Source organism: Danio rerio, chromosome 17 (assembly GCF_052040795.2).
Source record: "Danio rerio strain M-AB ecotype USA chromosome 17, GRCz13ab, whole genome shotgun sequence".
Classification (NCBI taxonomy): domain Eukaryota; kingdom Metazoa; phylum Chordata; class Actinopteri; order Cypriniformes; family Danionidae; genus Danio; species Danio rerio.
The window spans coordinates 11,795,124-11,817,690 of record NC_141037.1 but is presented as its reverse complement, the minus strand read 5'-3'; the positions used below and the strand labels follow the sequence as shown (position 1 = coordinate 11,817,690).

At 34.8% G+C, this 22,567-nt stretch overlaps 1 protein-coding gene across 8 annotated transcripts in view; it reads right to left on the bottom strand.

The window, feature by feature from the left end:
- mapkbp1 (mitogen-activated protein kinase binding protein 1) overlaps positions 1 to 22,567 on the bottom strand; it is a 111,687-nt gene that overhangs the window by 21,463 nt on the left and 67,657 nt on the right. For all 8 annotated transcript variants that reach the window (XM_087289780.1, XM_087289784.1, XM_087289781.1 and 5 more), the window contains 9 exons: positions 21,290 to 21,474; positions 18,981 to 19,072; positions 12,032 to 12,157; positions 10,240 to 10,310; positions 7,443 to 7,564; positions 3,377 to 3,452; positions 3,184 to 3,295; positions 3,008 to 3,071; positions 2,777 to 2,899 (listed from right to left, as the gene is read on the bottom strand). In XM_087289780.1, coding sequence (XP_087145906.1) covers positions 2,777 to 2,899; positions 3,008 to 3,071; positions 3,184 to 3,295; positions 3,377 to 3,452; positions 7,443 to 7,564; positions 10,240 to 10,310; positions 12,032 to 12,157; positions 18,981 to 19,072; positions 21,290 to 21,474 — 971 coding nt within the window. The remainder of the gene's footprint in view (positions 1 to 2,776; positions 2,900 to 3,007; positions 3,072 to 3,183; positions 3,296 to 3,376; positions 3,453 to 7,442; positions 7,565 to 10,239; positions 10,311 to 12,031; positions 12,158 to 18,980; positions 19,073 to 21,289; positions 21,475 to 22,567) is intronic.

The following is a 22,567-nucleotide window of genomic DNA, read 5'->3' as shown; positions in this document are numbered from 1 at the left end:
CTATTTGAGTTGTAGGAGTTAACAAATGACTACACAAGTAATTTTGCGTTTAAAAAGACGTCTAATAGACGTCCAAACATTTTTTGTGCTTAAAAGAAGTCTCATAGATGTCTAAACTTGGCTTGATAAAACTAACCTAAATGTGGGCTGTAAGTGAAAATCGAATGGTCATCTAGCAATATTTAAGTCTACAGTAGTCAACATTTGAAGTGAATTAAAAAAAAGGGTTAAGGTGGTCGAGAGAGCTTAATGTGCTGCAATTTAAAGGGCACCTAGGTTACCCCTTTTGTGTCTCCAGAATATGTCTGTAAAGTTTCAGCTTAAAACACCCATCAGATTTTTTATACCTTACCTTTTACAAGTTTCTATTTTATAGCTTTAACCATCAGGTAGCGGTTTTTGTAAATTGCGCCTTTAAGGACAGTCGTTCACGCTCACCGTTCCCACGTGCCTGTCAGCGAGCCTCCTCCCTCGACTGCTTCAGACACAGACAGACATGAAGGAAGCAGATCTCACGTCGCGTTTGTGAGAAATACTACTGTAAGAACTTTAACAATGAGTATTTGATGCATTTGTGGTAGATTTTTCACCATATGTGCCCTTTACGAAAACGCATGCAATTACAAAACGCCAGCAAATTAAGTTTACATTTTAAGAAATTTTATAAGTTTTACATTTTAGTAGTTTGAAATATTATAATGCATCAGAAAGAATATATAGAGAATTAAGTCTGTAAGATGGCAGAAAATGCAGTTTATTACAAGGTTTTTGTAGCGCAATATACAAGACCAACACAGACAATAGCCCCTTTCACACATACAACCTTTCAATTTTCCGGTCCTTATTGAAAATACCGGTAAATTCGTTCTGGCTATTTTCCGGAAAGAGAAGTTGTAACATTACCGGCAAAATGCCGGAATGCTGCGCTGTGTGAATGCAGAAGGAAGATTCCCGTAATAAGCGCGTGCACGTCTAGAACGTGCTGACGTGAGACGTCTGCTTTAGCCAATCACAACAGTCAGACGCATTTACGTCCGCGCGGTTTGTGAGGATAAAAGCCTTTGAAAATTTTTTCAGACACATTTAGCTGCTAGAAGTTAGTCAGATCACGTTTATATGTTCTTCTTAATGGCAACTGTGTAAATAATCATCGATGAGATGCTTATGATAAGCCGTTGTTTGTTTACCTTCAAGCTTTGCGTGTGCTTGTGAAACAACCTGTGAGCGCCTTCACACGCACATATTATGAACATCTCGACATGCGAAAGTGATCCAGCGAAAGTTGTTCACAATATTGATCATCCACAGAGTTTGTAATTTAGTCAAATGTTTGCAAATACAAGCGCAGCCGTTTAAAGCTCATTTGTGGTGAATGATGTCAGAATTTACCGGTATTTTGGAATGGATGTGTGAATGCTCTTTTCCGGAAAATTTCGGTAACGTCCTCGCCTGTGTGAACAGCGCTTTTTTGTATATACCGGTAAAGTCTTTCCGGAAATTTTCCAGATATTTACCGGTATCACTGTGTGAAAGGGGCTAATATATCACTTTAAACTATTGAAAATGTTTATAAAAGTCACTTTTTCGAACTTCTCAAGGTTAAATATTGCTCGAAGAAAGATCAAAGTCCCATAATGCAATTCAAAAACATAAATAAATGGAGAAAACAAATAAAACATGAATTACAAAATACGGAAAACTGCTAATTTACGGATAATTTATTACAGTGTAGTCCATTGCTATTTATATGGGGGCCGAGAGAGTTTAACGTGCTGCAGTTGAAGAAAACACACGCAATTACAAAAAACACCAGCAATTAAAGAAAAGATCTTCATCCATTTGACAGCACACGTGACTTTTCTAAACATTTTTAATAGTTTAATGTGAAATATTGTCTGTGTTGGTCTTGTATATTGCGCTACAAAAACCTTGTAATGAACTGCATTTTCTGCCATTTTACAGACTTAATTCTCTATATATTCTTTCTGAAGCATTATAAGATTTCAAACTACTAAAACATCAATAGGGTGGCACGATGGCTCAGTGGTTAGCACTGTCGCCTCACAGCAAAAAGGTCACAGGTTCAAGTCCCGGCTGGGTCAGTTGGCATTTCTGTGTGGTGTTGGTGTGGGTTTCCTCCGGGTGCTTCGGTTTCCCCCACAGTCCAAAGATATGCAGTATAGGAGAATTGAAATTAGCCATAGTAGTGTATGAGTGTGTGTGGAATGTGAGAGTGTATGGGTGTTTCCCAGTACTTGGTTGCGGGTGGAATGACATGTTACATATGTTACAGGTGAAACATATGCTGGAATAGTTGGCGGTTGATTCCGCTGTGGTGACCTCTGAAATAGAGACTAAGCCGAAGGAAAATGAATGAAATTGTCAGTACAAGTCACTTTGTTAGACTGGAAACCACAGCACCCAGAGGAAACCCACGCAAACGCGGGAAGAACATGCAAAGTCCACACAGAAACGCCAACTGACCCAGCTGAGGCTCGAATCAGCAACCTTCTTGCTGTGAAGCACAGCACTACCTACTGCGCAACTGCGTCAACTATAGCCATTCATTCCTGTTCATTTGATGACTAGTCTATTGTTTAACTTCTGTTCCGTAAGATTTTCACTGAAAGCCCAAATTTAGCCTCATTTTAGCCATGACGTCTATGTTTAGACATCTAATAGACTTCATTTAAACACACACACACACACATACACACACACACACACACACACACACACAAAGCTAGCTGGGTAAAGAGTGTGACTGGTTTCATACCTAAGTGTGTGTTGTTTGTTTGGAGGAGTCTTCTGTACAGGTCTGCTGTTCTGCTTCAGGTCTGAGAGCCGTTGTCTCATATTGATGGTCAACTCAGGAGAGAGCCGCCACACAAAGATACAGCTAAACACACACAGCACAGACATATTTACCATCGAGATATGGTGACCGAGATATGGTGGATACAATAATTGATTCTTCAACTGAGAAATATGATTCGCAAAAACCCACCTGTCTCCAGACACAGTTATCAGATGTCTGCAGTCATTAGTAAACTTCATTCCCGTTACAACCTCTAAAAGTGTACAAAAAAAAAACAAACACTTCAATTTGTGCTTAATTTAGATTGAATTTGTGGAGATTTACTTATATCAGATGGAGCATTACTGTCTTTTACAGGATCTCACCAGAATGGCCGAACATGGTGGCCACACATTCTCCAGTGTAGAAGTCGAAGATGCTGATGTTTTTGTCTGAGCAGCTTGTGGCAACATAGAGACCAGATGGATCTGTCTGAACCTGATGACCACATTCAGATGGATCAATACCTGTGCGTCTGATGTTAAAAGCAGTGTCTGAAGAAATTCAAGGTCTGTTTACCTTGATAACGGTCCCGTCCTCCCCTTGGGATCCCTTGTAGACCTTCTTCTGTTTGCCATTGCCGATGTTAAAGATCCTGCAGTTAACAGAGAACAGAAATCATTATGCTTTTATCATTAAAGCTACGGAAAAAAAAAATTGAGACTACATGAAAATTACTCATTTAGTAATTTTGTAAAAAATCTGTGGACATAACTAAAAACTTAATATATGACGTAAAATTATTTCTTTTTAATTCATTTAATTCATTGTAAATAAATAACATTTTAAAATAACTAAATAAGCTATAAAAATTAAACGATCATTTCTAATTAAATAAGATGTTTAAATCCTATTTTGCTATTTTTTCAGATTTAAATAATACTTTGTGCGTGTGCCCGTGCATGTGTGTGTGTGACTAACTAATAACATAGACGAAATAAATAATAACTAAATAAACAAAATAAATAGACTAAAATAAATGAGAATGAGAGCGAATGGGTGAATCCCAGTGATGGGTTGCTGCTTGAAGGGCACTCACTGCATAAAACGTATGCTGGATAAGATAGTGATTTATTCGATGTGGCGACCCTATATTGATAAAGGGACTAAGCTGAAAAGAAGATGTATGAATGAATGGAAAAATGTATTTATGAGGTACAACAAATATCCAAAAGTGAATCATTTGGAAATTAAATTATTAATTAATTATTAATTATTAAATTAATTATTCTTCCTTGGCAAGTGTTGCAGAATTGTACAGTATTTGGCCTGTTTCTTTTCCAGCCACATGGAGGCGCTGCAGCGTCATGCCATCATCTTTTGCTATTCTTTCTCCAGCAGATTAAACAAGCAGAGCGCCAGTTTTGGGAGGAGCAGAACCAAACCAATGACCCCTCAGGCTCCACATGACTTACAGCAGAAAACAAAACGCGTCTGTGTCCATTAGAGGCATTGAAAACCTTGAATGAGCTCCAGTACACAGGCCGACAGCACTGACCATTGACTCTATTGATATATTTGTATGGGTCGGGACGCCTTCTTTTAGGATCATTCATTGCAGCTGCATCGAACAGCACAGAAAAGATGCTGCTTCCAGTGAGAATGAGACAAAGCCATTAAATGGACGGCTGTATTATACACGGCATTCCTGGCATTTTTCTTGCCCACGGTGCAGAATAAATTTGCTCTTGTCGTTTGAATGAACAAAGAAAAACAGTTGCAAGTCATGCGCTCTGCTGGTTCCTTCCTAATGTTGCCCTTTTGTGTGGGACTTGCTAAAAACAATGAGGAAAAGAGTGCCAACGCTGTAAAATAATGAACAGAACTTGAAAATGATACAGTCGGCATTAGAGCAGATCTCACCAGCTTCAGTTTAGTCTCTATTTCAGAGGTCTCCACAGCGGAATGAACCGCCAACTATTCCAGCATATGTTTACGCAGCGGATGCCCTTCTAGCAGCAATCGAGTAATGGGAAACCCCCATACATACTCATTCGCGCACACACACTTATAAACTATGGCCAATTTAGTTCATCCAATTCACCTATACCGCATGTCTTTGGACTGTAGGGGAAACCGGAGCACCCGGAGAAAACCAATGGCAACACAGGGAGAACATGCAAACTCCACACAGAAATGCAACTCAAGCTTATTCTGAAAACGTAGTCCTGCAGACGTTTCTGGAGACAGCGGAATACGTCCCGGCAGGTATGTACGGCCGCGTTTATTTTTTTCAAGCGAACGCTGCGGGGCGGTGTGACGCTGTTCCCTATCACGCTTGCCGGCCGGCCGACCGCTTACCTCCTTGTGGAGGGCTTCCCCGCTGCAACCAGTTTGTCCACTCAGCTCACCGTGTACGTCGGCAGGCTCGAGATGCAAAGAGGAGTCGACCACGCCGATCGGTTTCGAGTCCGGGGAAGAGCGGTTCCAGCAATCAGGTAAGACAAAAAAAGAATCCCAAAAATTAAGTGAACGAGTTTCGTAACAGGGTGAGAAGGCGCCGAAATCCGAAAACGTGGTAGAAAAAAAAAATCAGGGCTTTTATTTTTTTTTGGACGGCTTTTTGTAAACTGTTGCTCGGGTTTAGGGAAGCGAGCGGGCGGGCGGGTCGATCAGTAAAATTGGTTGGGTTCAGGGAGGGAGGAGGGCGGGTCAGCCAATTGGCCGGTCGTGCAGTCAATCATCCGGTCAGTCAGACAGCGGCCTCTGGTGGGTTCACGCGTGAACAGCGCGGGCACGAACTGCACTCGCGAGAGGCGTCTGAGATGCGAAAAAGCGCACAACAGCGGCCTCTCGCGGATTCGCAAAAACAAAAACTGCAGCTGTACATACCCGCCGGGACGTATTCCGCGGTCTCCAGAAACGTCCGCGGGACTACGTTTCCACAATGAGCCCGGGTTGCAGAAATGCCAACTGAGGCTTGAACCAGTGACCTTCTTGCTGCAAGGTGACAGTGCTAACCACTGAGCCACCGTGTATGGAATCTAGGGCCATATATACTTGCAACATAAAAGAAAGTTTTGCAAACAAAAACTAAAATTTTGAGCAAAAAAAGTAGTAATATGCTGCCCTAATGCATCTGCTAGCTGAGCCTGTATTCCTGGAATTTCCAGTCTGTTATTTAGCTGATGTGTTTGTTACACCTGCTTTTGTATCTTTATGTACATGAATATGATTTGAAAACTTTATTTTGACAGTGCCCTGACAGTTTATGAGCTTATGATTGTATAAACAAGTGTTATCGTCCACATCTGAGAGGGCATACAGTCATCAGTAGCCAAGCTCTCAGCGTTGTCAGATTATCACTCAGGTGTTTTAACAGTAGGATGGAATTAGAGGCTTGACTGGTTAATCCAGTGGTATTTAGCATGTTGTAGGCCACAAGCACAAACATACTCGGAGTCAGCCTGTCTGTGCTGTCTGAGACACATGACCAGACAAAATCATTAGACACAACCGGTTCACCTCATTCTGTATTGTGTCCGGTGCTTGACACAATTATACATTCAGGTCGCATTGCAGCCAAAAATTCTGTTTTGCAATATATAAACTAAGGTGGCGTGGTTATGGAGTCAATCTAGGGCCATATACAGTATACTTGCAACATAAAAGAAAGTTTTGCCAACTTAAGTATAAATTGGGCTTTAGCAGTAAGAAACATTAATTATGTAGTAGTAGTAGTAGTAGTAGAGGTAGTAACAGTGGTGTTGGTGTTAGCAGTTATAGTAGTAGAAGTAGTAGTAGATACCACTAATAATAATAATAATAATAATAATAATAATAATAATAATAATAATAATAAATATTTACACCACTAATAATAATAATAAATATTTACACCACTAATAATAATAATAATAATAATAATAATAGTAATAAATATTTACACCAACAAAAATAATAATAAATATTTACACCACTAATAATAATAATAATAAATATTTACACCACCACCAATAATAATAATAAATATTTACACCACTAATAATAATAATAATACATATTTACAACACCACCAATAATAATAATAAATATTTACACCACTAATAATAATAATAAATATTTACAACACCACCAATAATAATAATAAAAAATATTTACACCAATAATAATAATTAATTTTTACACCACTAACAATAAATATTTACACCACTAATAATAATAATAATAATAATAAATACTTACAATAATAATAATAATAATAATAACAATAATAATAATAAATATTTACACCACTAATAATAATATTTACACCACTAATAATAATAATAAATATTTACACCACTAATAATAATATTTACACCACTAATAATAATAATAAATATTTACACCACTAATAATAATAAATATTTAGACCATTAATAATAATAATTAATATTTAGAACACTAATAATAATAAATATATACACCACTAATAATAATAATTATTATTATTTAAACCACTAATAATAATAATAATAATAAATATTTACACCACAAATAATAATAATAATTATTTACACTACTACTAATAATAATAATAACAATAATAATAATGATAAAATATTTATTGGAAAAAAAGGATCAGAAAACCAAGAAAACAAACCTGATGCTGCGATCCTGACAGCCAATAACAGCATACTTCCGCGTGGGGTCGATGTCCATGTCGTACAGCGTAGTCTTCCTCACTATGTGATGAGTACGTGTGAACGCTGTTCCCTCCTCAGTCTGTTTTGGGATGTTGAATAAGTAGATCAATAATGTTCGGTAAGGAAAAACAACTTGCAATTAATTCTGCCTTCTCCCAGTGTTCGAGTGGGTTTCCTTAGGGTGCTCCGGTCTTCCCCACAAGTCCAAAAAACATGCATTATAGGTGAATTGGTTAAGCTAAAATTGTCCGTAGTGTACAGTATGTGTGTGAATGAGTGTGTATGGATGTTTCCCAGTGATGGGTTGCTGCTGGAAGGGCATCCGCTGTGCAAAACATATTCTGGATAAGTTGGCGGTTCATTCCGCTGTGGCGACCCCAGATTAATAAAGCGAATAAGCCGAAAAGAAAATGAATAATTTAAGAAATTCTGCTTCAAAGTGCTTTTGTCATGAGTCAGTTGTGTATTCATTCTTTCCTTTTCCTTCGACTTAGTCCCTTTATTAATCTGGGGTCACCACAGTAGAATAAACCGAAAAACTTATCCAGCATGTTTTACGCAGCGGATGTGCTTCTAGCTGCAACCCAATACTGGGAAACACCATACACTCTCATTCACACTCATACACTACAGCCAATTTAGTTTATTCAATTCAGCACATGTCTTTGGACTGTGGGGGAAACCGGAGCACCAGGAGGAAACCCACGCCAACCAATAATAACCAGCTGCAGGCCCGCAGAACCACACAAGTTTTAGGCACACACAATCTGGCACACACAATCTAGGCAAACCATATATGGTTACGACGGACGTTAATGTTAATAACGTCTTTTTGAACATCGTCATCGAGATATTTTGATATTTATCTTTAATACATTTTGTACACAATAAACAATAGTGTTCACTTTATTTCAATATAATAGACTGAAGAGTTTTCTATCAGTCATCATAGATGATGATCAGTCATTATTATCTGACAATAATATGGCAGATACTTGTTTGCTGGCCTTGCTGGACGATCTAAATTGGACAGGTTTAATTTATATAATGGATTAATTTATAATGAAGTAAATAACAGCAAGTTAATATAGGCAATAATACATTTTATATGTAATAAAAATCTTTTTACATGTAACAAATGTATAACCCTATATTAATGTTTTACTCAAGCGATTTGATAGTGTTTATTTGCTTAATTTTCTAATAACTTTTTAATTAATTAATTTTAATTAATTTGAAATTAATTGTTGGGCATTTGATTTAATTAATCAAATGCCCAACACAAGCAAGCTGCGTTCCAGACCAGTTCAACTCGATGACGTATGATGTCTCTGACACCGCCTGTAGTCCCATTTGGCAACTTGATAGCAACCGTCTTTTTAAAGAAGCGTAACTGTTAAAAAAATCAAGAGTGTGCTGTAGCTGCTGTGTTTTATGTTGTAGAATAAAACGTGAAAGTATCTTGAGTTTGTGTTAGGCACGAACCTTATTAAAGCGATTTACCTGAAATGCCATATAAAAAACCCATTGACTTTGGGATGAGGGAACCGTAACTGCTAAAATGCTAACTCGCTTCCGGGTTTATTTATATTGACGTCATACAGTAGTTCCTCCACTCTATTAAACTGATTTAAGCTTTAAATGAGATTTTTAGTGTCCTACAATATGTAACAGATGAAGAAGCTCTTCCAGATGTCAACCCAGTTTAAATCAATCATTCACAGTAATTTGCTTTTATTGAGGCTTTTGAGGGAAAAAAAAGTTACAATACAGACAAATCAATGGATAATTTGCATCACTATTGTTTTATCTTTACTATTTTGGTGTTCACAGTTGAAGACAAAATTATTAACCCTACTGTGAATATTTTTTTCCTTTTTTTTATTATTTTTCCAAATGAATTTTTGAAGCAAGGAATTTTTCACAGTATTTCCTATAATATTTTTTCTTCTGGAGAAAGTCCAACTTGTTTTATTTCGGCAAGAATAAAAGTAATTTTTAAAAAGCATTGTAAGGTCAATATTATTAGCCCCTTTCAGCTACTTTTTATCGTCTACTGAACAAAGCAAACAATTGTATAAATAATAAATTGCCCTTAGTTAAGCCTTCAAATGTCACTTTAAGCTGAACAGTGTTGTCTTTAAAAATATCTAGTAAAATATTATTTACTGTCATCATGGCACAGATAAAATAAATCAGTTATTAGAAATGAGTTATTAAAACTATTATGTTTAGAAATGTGTTAAAAAAAATCTCTCCGTTAAACAGAAATTGGGGGGGAAAAATTAACAGGGTGGCTAATAATTTAGGACGGCTTATAATTCTGACTGCAACTGCACATTTTATATATATATATATATATATATATATATATATATATATATATATATATATATATATATATATATATATATTAAGATTTTAATATTTAGACACATACAGAGACTCTTCATCGCTGACGGATTGATTCAGGACATCAGAAGAGCTTGTTTGAGTCTCACACTTAATCACTGGCCGCTGGTATCTCATTTGCAGAAGGGTGTTAAGTGCTTGCATGTCTATTTAAATCAGGTGCTCTTGGAAAACTCTGGCAACTGTTTCTTGAGGCCTGAGGAATCTGACAGCTGAATCTGGACCCTGTTTCACCCCTCATAACTGATGAAAGAAACACCACTCCTCCATTATTAAAGATGGTGATGATGATGATGAATAGGTCATAGTAAAGAATTAAGATGTAAAAGTAAAGCGTCTCACCTTCTGTGCCGTGCGGAAGTAGATGCTCTTATCAGCACCACAACTGATCATTCGGACTTTTCCTTCATTAGCTGGAAAAGAAGCACACGTCACACATTAACATTCCTAGTATTAGTTGTTAACGCAGTAATATGCTGTTTTGCTATGTCATTCATTCATTCATTCATTTTTCTTCGGCTTACTCCCTTTATTCATCAGGGGTCACCACGGCAGAATGATCTGCCAACTTATCCAACATATGGTTAACACAGCGGAAGGGTCCAGCTGCAACCCAGTACTGGGAAACATCAGAGTTTATTCAACACTGAAATGTTTTTTTTCAGGTGATCACAAAATAAGTTACTTTGAAAAATGTTGGAAACCGGTAACCACTGACTTCCATAGTAAGTCACTGGAAGTCAAGTGGGGCACAGTGGCTCGATGGTTAGCACTGTCGCCTCACAGCAAAAAGGTCGCTGGTTCGAGTCCCAGCTGGGTCACTTGGTATTTCTGTGTGGAGTTTGCATGTTCTCCACGTGCTCCCGTGGGTTTCCTCCAGGTGCTTCGGGTTCCCCCACAGTCCAAAGACATGCACTACAGGTGAATTGAATAAACTAAATTGGCCATAGTGTATTAGTGTGTGTGCTTGTGAATTTGAGAGTGTATGGGTGTTTCCTAGTGTTGGGTTGTGGCTGGAAGGGCATCCGCTGCGTAAAACATATGCTGGAATAGTTGCCGGTATATTCTGCTGTGGTACCCCTGATGTATAAGGAACTAAGCTGGAGGAAAATGAATGAATAGTAAATGGTTACCGGTTTCTAACATTCTTCAAAATATTGTATTTTGTGTTCAACAGAGAAAAGAAATGTTTAACGCTTTGGGACTACTTTAGGGTGAGTAAAATGTATTTTTAGGAGAAATATCCCTGTAAGGGGAACAAGAAAACGTGCATTTTTGCGTTTACTCAAAAAAAAAGAGTTTATACAGGATGGTATTAAATAAGGATCCATGAGAAAAAAAATTGTTGAAACTTAAAAATGAAATCTGGGGACACATAAAACTCACAATAATTAGCCCTTCTTTGCTTTTTGATTTTTTTTTTGTTAAATATTTCCTGAATGATGATAAACAGAGCAAGAAATATTTGACAGTATTTCCTATAATATTTTTCTTCTGGAGAAAGTCTTATTTGTTTTATTTCGGCTACAATAAAAGTAGTTTTTAATTTTTAAAAAACATCTTAAGGTCAATATTATTAGCCTCCTTAAGTATTAATTTTTTCGATTGCCTACAGAACAAACCCTCATTACATTATAACTTGCCTATATTAACTTTACTTGCCTAATTAACCTAGTTAAGCCTTTAAATGTAATTTTAAGCTGAATACTAGTATCTAGTTATTAGAAACGAGTAATTAAAAATATTATCTTTAGAAATGTGTTGAAAAAATCTTTAAACAGAAATTGGAGAAAAAATATACAGGGTGGCTAATAATTCAGGCGGGCTAATAATTCTGACCTCAACTGTTTATAAAAAGAGTATAATAGACCATTTCAATGTGGTCATGTGATTGGCCCATGAACATTTCCTGCTTGTTATCAAACTATTTAAAAACTGTAACAAGAGCCAATTCAATCATAACTTATTGTTAAAACAGCCATGATAATATTATTTATCAATATGTGGCTCTTCTTGGAAGCTTTAGAAATTAAAAATGTAAAACAGGAAATACATTGGGACCATTGTTTTTGTTTACATCCCCTTAAAATGGTCTATAGTACCTCTTTAAAAAAATATTATAACTAGCTCTTACCAGCAAACCGGACAGCAGTGATGGAGGAAGAGTGTTCATCCAGTGTTTGCAGCAGGCTGTATTCCTTATCCGCATCCAGAATATGGATCAGTCTGTCTCGGCTAGCCGTGGCCAACAGTTTCAGCCCTAAAGACACACAGATTATTAAAAAAAAAAACTTTTTTTTCAAGTCAACAACTCCTTTTAGTTAGTTTAAGTCTGTGGATGGTATAAAAATAGATTAAAATTATTCAGCAAGATGCATTACATTTATAAAAATTAAGACATTTATTCATTCAGTCATTTTCCTTTAGCTTAGTCCCAGATTTATCAGGTGTCGCCACAACGGAATGAACAACCAACTTCTTCGGCATATGTTTTATGCAGTGGATGTCCTTTCAGCAGCAATGAAACATTTATAATTGTATAAAAAATTCAGTTTTAATTAACCACAGTTTTTTTTTTGTCAACTTCCAATTGAATAAATACTTAAAAAAACAAAAACATTGCATTGCAGCTCACACAAAAATGCTAAGCAGACTCTTGAGCATCGGCATATTAGAATGATTTCTGATGGATCATGTGACGCTGAAGTAATGAATTACATTTTAAAATATATTCAAATACAAAAGGGTTACATTAAAATATATTTCATAAAATTACACTTTAAAGGGGACCTATTTACAATATGTAAAATAAGTCTCTGTTGTCCCTAGAGTGTGTATGTGAAATGTCAGCTCAAAATACCCCACAAATAATGTTTAATAATTCGTTAGCCCTCCCCCGCTTTTATCCTAATTGTGCCGTTATGGTGACTGTTGCTTTAAATTCAAATGAGCTCTTTTCAAAAGAGGGCGGAGTTACAAATGCCTATGTGTCAGCATATTCGCAGATTCAGAACAATACTAAAATCTTATGTTAATCAGGAAGCGATAGTCAATAATAGGCAGGCTGATGACAGCTTAGGAGAATGATGTTTTTGATTGTGAAAAAATCAAATGTATAAATTTTTACTAAAAGAAGCTGTTTATTTTCGCACACTGTTTCCACATAACTGTGTTTAAACCCCTTATAAAAGTGATTTTGCATAACAGGTCTCCATTAACTGGATTTCTGATCAATTAAATGCAGCCTTGTTGAGAAAACATTTAATAGACTACAAAAATGTCAATGATTGTGTACTAAGAATATGAGTTTTTTTCATATTGTCATTGTATTATCATCTGACACCTTCACCAGTACCCCGTAAGTACATTTCTGTAAGAATAAACCAGCTGAACGGCATTTTAAAATAGTGTTGAAACGTTGCGTATCCATTGAGCTGTGTCGAGAGTGATTTCTTCTCAGTCTTTTCAAACTTTTTCACACCCCAACGCTCTCTGTTCACACGGTGAAGAAAGAATGCATATGACTCTTAAAGTGTGAGAGCAAAAACATGATGTTTCTGCAACCCTAAGCAGAACAAATAGAGATTTGATCATGTTGATCATGTTGAAATGCACATTCTTCATATATTATTGAAGAGACAATTATTCACCCTCCTTTTTTCTTTTTCAAATATTTCCTAAATGCTGTTTAACAAATTTTCACAGTATTTGTTATCATATTTTTCGTCTGGAGAAAGTCTTAATTGTTTTATTTCCGCGAGAATAAAAGCAGTTGTTAATCTTTAAAAAAAAATTGTTAAGGTCAATATTATTAGTCCCTTTAAGCAATAGATTTTTCGACTGTTTACAGAACAAACCACTGTTGTACAATGACTTGCCTAATTACCCTAACCTGCCTAATTAACCTAGTTAAGCCTTTAAATGTCACTTTAAGCTGAATACTAGTATATTATAAAATATCTAGTCAAATATTATGTGCTGTCATCATGGCAAAAATAAAAGGAGCAGTAATTAGAAATGAGTTATTCAAAATATTGTTTAGAAATGTGTAAAAAAAAATGGAACCTATTTTGGAAAAATGGAAAAATTGGTTTATCAATTGACTGATGAAAGCACATCTTAATACCAGGTGTAAACAGTTACGGGTTGAACAGCATTTAAAGGGACAGTTCACTCAAATGAATACTCACAAACTTACCCTCACATGATTTCAGAACGTTCTGAGTTTCTACTTTCTTTTAAACACTAAAGGGAGATATTTTGAAGAAAGTTGAAAACCTGTAACCATTGACCAGTTGAAGGACAAACAGTGTGGAAGTCAATGTTTACAGCTTTTTTTAACAATAAATGATGACAGTTTTTAAGTTTAGGTGAATTGTTCCTTTAAGAGTTTTCAACACCGAGGGTTCAGTAAAGAAAATGTTAGCGCGCAGATTATGTCCAGCCTACCGATAAGCCATTTTTATCTAGTTACAGTGAAAAAACCCTATCAGCTACAAGTGAGCGCAGGAGAAGAATAACTGCGTGTGTACCTCGGTGTGTGTTCTAGCAGATGTTCTGTTTCTCATCCAGCTCAATGTCTGGCCCAGAGCCTGATATAAACTAGCAGCTAAAGCAACACATGCTCAACACAACTTACTGCACAAACAGGCCATTAGAATATGCCTGCTTTAAAGCCAGAGAGAATCAAGAGCTTCAGAGAAGCAGAGAGAATCAGGCTATTGTAGTTTAATGGTGTTTAGAGGCAAGATTTTTTCATAACCGGCAAGGATAAGGGTGAGGAAAAGCTCAAGGACTTACAGTACATTAAAGAGCAGTCTAGGCATTGTTGTTGTTGTTTTTAAAGATCATTTGATTGGATTAAATTTAAACACAAAATATATTTGATTAATTATAATGTATTAATAGCTAAACATTAAAACTCTTTAAATGTTGCTTTAGTAGCTCATTAAAATAATATGTAGATACTAAATTGGTTATTAAATTATTTTAAAAAATAATGTATGCTGTTATGAATTATTACAAATAAAATAAAAGTACAAATAAATCCTTTTAGAAAACATTTTAATTATTTTTTTTCAATTACTTTTAACTTTATTTTAATCTTACTTTAAAACTTAAAGTAAAAAGTAAAAAAACTAATTAAGTCAGCACCAATAGCCTAGTGGTTAAGTGCACCGACATATAGCACCATGGTGCTCATGACGACCCGAGTTCAATTCCCGGCTCGAGGTCCTTTGCCGACCCTTTCCCTCTCTCTCTCTGCTCCCAATGCTTTCCGGTCTGTAACCTTCACTATCCTATCCAAATGAAAGGTGAAAAACCCTAAAAAATATATATATAAAAAACAATAAATCAAATTAAAATGTTTTCTAAAATAATTTACTTGTATATCTGTTGTATTTGTAGTAATACATAATAGCATCTTACTCCAGAATATTTTGTAAAAATCCTTGTGCAAATCCCCTAACCGCTGTCTGTGGTATTGTTTGAAAATAACAATTTATCAAAAAGTGAATTGGACTGCATTGCCTTCTCTTTTGGCAAAATGATTGATTTTAATCAATGGGAATCAATAAAATAAATCAATAAAAATAATTTAAATGTATTATTTATTAGTAGAAATAAAACAGAAATAAAATTAATTGCTGTTAGAAAACATTCCAATTTATTTTATAAATAAACTTTAACTTTATTTTTTCAAGTTTTAAAGTAAAATTACAATAAAGTAAAAAAGTTTTCACTCAAAATAAATTTTTTTTATTTATTTTTAACAGGATTTAACTGTATTTCTGTTTTATTTGTAGTAATAAATAATAATCTAAATTATTTTTTATTAATTAAAAATTAAACAATTATAAATTAAACAATTTAGTACCTAAATTTTAAAAAATAAAAATAATTTTGAAGACTATAATTAAAACAGAAATAAAATGAAATCCTGTCAGAAAACATTTAACCTTATTTTTAAAATAACATTCTAACTTTATTTTTTCAAGGTGTAAAGTGAAATTAAAATAAAATAAAGCTAAAAAGTTATAATAAAATCTAATTAAACTTTCCTAACGTGATTTAATTGTATTTCTGTTTTATCTGTAGTAATACATAATAGCATCAATTATTTTAAAATATTTTAATAATTAACTAATAAAATTTTAGTACCTAAATATTAAAATAATTACAAATATATTTTAATTATTATTTATTACTATAAATAAAACAGAAAAACAATTAAATCAAAAAATATTTTTTTACTGAATCAAAAAAAAAAAAATCAATAAAATAATCAAATAAATACAACTTTTATCAATCTATCAAAATAAAAGTCATTTAAAAATAAAGCAAAGATACCCATTTTAAAGACATTGCATAAATCTGCTAAAATCTAATATAATGTTGAAATGAAATTACAATTAATAAATAAATCAAATAACACCCTAGCAACCACTAAGCAATGCCTTAGCAACCACCACTTTCACCTTAAATTGTTCACCTTGTCTTTTCTAGTACATTACAACAGTGGAAATACTATGATAGTCTGTTTTAATCACTTAACCATGACAACACATTGGATTTTTTGAAGTACTGACGCTTTCCAATGTATATTATCTTGCTGTTTTGGATCAACTATTGCTCAGTCATCTATTTCTGGTATGTCAGTTTTCTCAAAGTACGTCATGCTAGCATCTATTCTCTTGGATAGATTCCTAGAAATTTTATTTAATTTAACTTCCCTGAAAAAAGCATTGTGGGTTATTTTCAGCAGAAGCTCTGTCAACAGCATCTATCCATTTCTGTTGATTACCACAGAAAATAGTTGCACTGACAAATGCATATTCTAAATGTTTATGCGGGAAGACACAGTGAAAATTAATGCGAGCTTTTTTGTGTTATTGTTTTACAAATTGATTATTTACATTATTTATTTTCTCGGGTAACTGGATTACCCAAAATTACTCAAGTGACAAACAAAAATAAGGGTGAAAAACAGCTCATAGACTTAAATTAAAGAGCAGCCTAAGCATTGTTGTTGTAGTAAAATAATAATTAAAAGTGATTCTTTTATTAAAAATAAATGTAAACATAAAATATATTTGATGAATTATAATGTATTAATAACTTACCGTGAAAAAAATCTGAAATGTTGCTTTAGCAGCTCACCAAAATAATATTTAGGCACAAAAATTTTTAATTAATAATAATAATAATAATCACCAAAAATAAAAATAAATTAATAATTATAATATTAATAATAAGGTGACGTCACCTTATTATTAGGTAGTGCTGTCACCTCACAGCAAGAAGGTCACTGGTTCGAGCCTCGGCTGGTTCAGTTGGCGTTTCTGTGTGGAGTTTGCATGTTCTCCCTGCGTTCGCGTGGGTTTCCTCAGGGTGCTCCGGTTTCCCCAAATGTCCAAAGACATGCAGTACACGTGAATTGGGTAGGCTAAATTGTCCGTAGTGTATGAGTTTGAATGAGTGTGTATGAATGTTTCCCAGGGATGGGTTGCAGCTGGAAGGGCATTCGCTGCGTAAAACATACGCTGGATAAGTTGGCGGTTCATTCCGTTGTGGCGACCCCAGATTAATAAAGGGACTAAGCCGAAAAGAAAATGAATGAATGAATTAATGAATATTATTAATAATAATAATAACCAATAATAAATTAATAATAAGCATAAAAATAGAAATAAATAATAATAATAATAATAATAACCAATAATAACAATGAAATAATAATGATAATAATAATAATAACCAATAATATTAATAATAATAACAACCAATAATAATAATAATAATAATAACAATAAAAATATATAAAAATATGATTAATAAAATAATGTAGGTTACTATTTATTATTACAAATAAAACAGAAATAAAATTAAAATTCTGCTAGAAAACATTTTAATTGGATAGAATTAACTTAATTTTTAAACATTTTTACTTGTTTTTTTTATATTCCCTCTGGTAAATCTATAGCACATTGCAGATGTTATCAACTGGATTACTCTAATAAATGCTTCAAGTATGTTGATTAAAAGTAACAATGTAGAAATAAATTAAAGTTCAATTTCTTGATGTTTTCTTTCCTGCATAAGATTTCAAATGTATAGTCAGAGATTGTATTGTTTGTTTGTTTATTGCCACATAAGCAACTTTTGGTTCATCTATGGCAAGATCAATATAGATAAAAACATGCTACATAATTACAAACAACTTCATAAATCAATAAGAGATTATTAAAAAAAATATAGATAGGATTTCTCAGTTCAATATACAAATAAAAATCAGAAAAACAGTTGTGAAAGTATTGAAAAGCAAATAAAAAAGAAAGTAGTGATTTAAAAATGTACTTTTGACTTGTGTTTCATTGTACCACAATACATAGTTACATTCACAAATGCCAGTTAAAACTGTACTCTGCCAAAAAGAAGCCCTATGTTAACATTGTCCAGAAGTGCCATTGACTTCTCTGGGCTCGAAGGCACCTGAACATGAATCAGTATTGCAAGTATTCTTTTGGAAGAAATAGACAACGTGTGATCTGGAGCCAGGATCTGTCATGGTATGAGGTTATGTCAGTGCTCTTGGCAAAGATAACTTGCACTTTTGTGAAGGCACTATTAATGCCGAAAAGTACATTTTAAAGATTTTGGAGCACAATATGCTGCCATCTTTTCCAGAGATGTCCATGCATATTTCAAACAATGACATTGACTTGAATTGTATGTATCACCAACCAAGCTAAACATTTTTTAATGTCATTGTATGGCCTGCAGATGAGCAAATGAACAGAAAATGTAAATTTATTTACCAACTATGACTTTAACCTACAGTAGGACCACAAATTTGCCTCCAAATTTAACCTGCACCAGGTTTGAAGGCCCAGTTCAAACAGTGGTGTTTTGCAGTGTAAACGTTAGCTATAAAAGCTGCTGTTAGCACATGTTTGAAGAGGCAACTCCAAGGTTACTAAGCATCTGCTGAGCATCTGAGCTGGATCAGCACTTCTCTTTACCTCAGAGCAGGATTTAATCAGCTGCAGATCTATAAAAACACACTCAGCAGCCGCACTCACCAGTCTCAGGTTTGGAGTACTCCAAACACAAGATTTCAGAGTCGTGGGCTTGAACGTCTAGAATCTCCTCCATGCTCTCCAAATCATGGATTCTGGAAACAACAGAAGTTCAGTGAGCATCTAAACGGCTAATACATTTGCTGCATTATTATGTAACCAATGTAAAGTAAAGCATAAAGCACATCCAGGTGTTTTTTATTGCAGAATAAAACATGACAGGCTATTAATGGCAGCCTGTTAAAGTCCAGTAAAGTGCTCTTATATAAGACTGAAGGGCTTTATTTTGTCAAAACAACCATCCTGGATGAACTTTACCCCCTTTTTACATGGCTACATTCCACATAATGTAAAAAAAATAGTTTTGAGCCCTAATAGTTTATTAATTCTTTAATTAAACACAAAGCTGACAGAAATGAAAATGGCTGAATGGAGCATACACTAACCTATGTACTAATCAGTCAGAATGCAGAATATGCATTTAATATAAGAAACGTTCTGCAAGTATTTAAATACAGTGTGACTGAATCAATTCTGAAGGACTGTAAACCAGTCCAGTCTGAAGTCTAGAAGCCAGTTCTGCTCTGATTGGTCAGCTGGCCAAGTGTGTTTTGATTGGTCTAAGTATTCCATGTCAGAAACAAAATACCCATTTCAAACTGTTCTTAATTCATCACCAGGCAAAATATTAAAAAAATATAATGACTCATTTAGGCAATTTGAAGCCAAATCTTTCTTTTAAGAGATAATAGGTCTTTTTTCACGGAAAGTCGAAAGCACATCCGGTAGAGCGATAGTTGCTTATCCTAATTTGCCAGAGCAATGACGTCAGATATGCTAGTTTTCACTACCTCTTTGAAAACTTTGCCAACATTTACCATTTAAAGTGGATGTTTATTGTCTTGTGAACCGACATTCTATCATTCCACACTCTAAACACAATAAAGGATGTAAGTTTTTCCACAAAAATTTTATTTTTAATTATGAAGGTGGGTGACCATCCATTCGTAAGCATGGTTTAGGAAAGACTCTTAACATTTGTGCGAACTTCATCATAGTGTATGCTCTTAGTTTTAAACCGTTAAGAGATATAAGCCAGCTAAAATATATAATAATAAATGTTTAAATACATGTATAATATGAATATGAAATAATATGAAATGTATAATAAATATGCAATGTAATAAATGTTTGATGAGAGGGAACCTGGACCTTTAGTATTTCTTTACATACATAGATAATTATCTTAAGGGAGGGCAACAGACTTAATTTGACTCAAGCACTATGTAAATGTACAACATGTCAATACTGCTGAAATAAGTCAGTCTGGAATTGTTTGTACGTGTTTTTTATTCAATGTATTGTAAGACTTGTATCCTACATAGCATAATATTACATTTTTTGACATCCATACGCGAGTATGGATATATATATATACAGTTGAAGTCAGAACTATTAGCCCCCCTGTTTATTTTTCCCCCAATTTCTGTTTAACGGAGAGAAGATTTTTTTTCAACAAATTTCTAAACATTATAATTTTAATAACTCATCTCTAATAACTGATTTATTTTATCTTTGTCATGATGACCGTGAATAATAATTGACTAGATATTTTTCAAGACACTTTTATACAGCTTAAAGTGACATTTAAATGCTTAACTAGGTTAATTAGTTATTGTATAACAATGGTTTGTTTTGTAGACTATCAGAAAAATAAATAAAGCTTAAAGGGGCTAATAATTTTGACCTTAAAATGGGTTTCAAAAAATTAAAAACTGCTTTTATTCTAACCGAAATAAAGCAAATAAGACTTTCTCCAGAAGAAAAAATATTACCAGACATACTGTGAAAATTTCCTTGCTCTGTTAAACATCATTTGCAAAATATTTTAAAATGAAAAAGAAATTCTAAGGGGGACTAATAATTCTGACTTTAACTGTATATATCTTAACGGTTTAAAACTAAGAGCATATGCTACTAGCGCGACTATCGGATGTGCGTTCGACCATCCGTGAAAAAGGCGTATAGTATTTATAATGTGTTTTTTAATATGTTGTCAATACTGTTGCAACACTGAAAGAAAACTAAGTTACAAACTGTGAGGAAGCTATTTTTCAAAACCCTCATACCACCTGCTTTTTAGCAAATGTGACCTTACAGTGAAGTGTTAGCACGAGTCGCTAAAAGTGTAACATATTTTTCCCACATGCATGCACAAACACATTGTCCTTTCCATTATAACCCTCAGAGGATCAATTAAGTGGAATCAATTAGAGCGGAAGAAGTGTTAAGCAGGCATGTGAGAAACAGACCTCAGTGTGCCGTTACGGTCTCCTGATGCCAGATGCAGCCCGTCTGGACTCACACACATGGTCCTGATGCCTGTACGGTTCTCCGAGGTCTGCGGGTCCACCTTCTCAGAGTTACTGGAGATGGTGCAGTCCGTGTCCAGCAGGGTGGAGGTGTTGCTGTCCATGTAAATGATCTTCTGGAGATCCTATGGTGGAGGAAAAATGGCAATATGTGACTTTTACATTACAGCTTATGGTTTACACAGCGGATGCCCTTCCAGTTGCAACCCAGAACTGGGAAACATCCAAATACACTTATTCAAACTCATACACTAGGGTCAGTTTAGTTTAGTCAATTCACCTATAGCGTATGTGTTTGGACTGTGGGGGAAACCGGAGCACCAGGAGGAAACCCACAACAACATAGGGAGAACATGCAAACTCCATACAGAAATGACAACTGAACTCAAACCAGCAACCTTCTTGCTGTGAGGCAACAGTGCTAACCACTAAGCTACCATGTCACCCAACTTTTGCTTTTCATTTAGATTGAGACATACTGTTGTATAAGATAAGAAAATAGCAATATGGCATTTGTAAAATCTGCAAAAATATATAAAAGTTATTTTTTGCAATCAATTTCCTTAAACCTCCACTAAAACTGATAATATCAAAGTGTTCAAACATTCTGGCATTGCTCAAAAATTGATAGTTTCTGGGAAACTGTACACTCTGCTATCAGTAGCCGCATTTCCACTGTCGGGCCAGTGCGAGTCAGGGCTTTTATCAGGCCGGGGCAGGCCAATCGCCTGGAAGGTTGAGCAGTGAGGCCGAAATCAAGTTGCGTGTCCACTGTCGGGCTAGTAGTCACGCAAAACCAGGCCCTCAGAACGTCCCCTGAATCAAATGTCACACAACCCGCCCACTTCAGCAGATCAGGCAGATAAAGCACACCATCACATCATCACAAAACGATTAAAATGAAGACAAATGAAACAAACAAATGACACGTTACTGTACAGCATTACATTATATGTCTATACGCACAGGCCTGTGTATTTTTATTCATTATATCTATTTACTGGCCGACCGACTGTTGGCATCGTGCATCGAGTAATCTCGCTACTAACGGAGGGACCCAGCGCAGTGAGCGCACTATCCATAATATAAAACCACAGAAATTCTCCGCTAATAACTTACCAAGAGAGCTTACTCGGCTCTGATTGGTCACATCATATCCCAGTCTCTTGCGATTGGTCGACTGCTTACAGCACGTCAGAAACAATTGCTCATTATTAA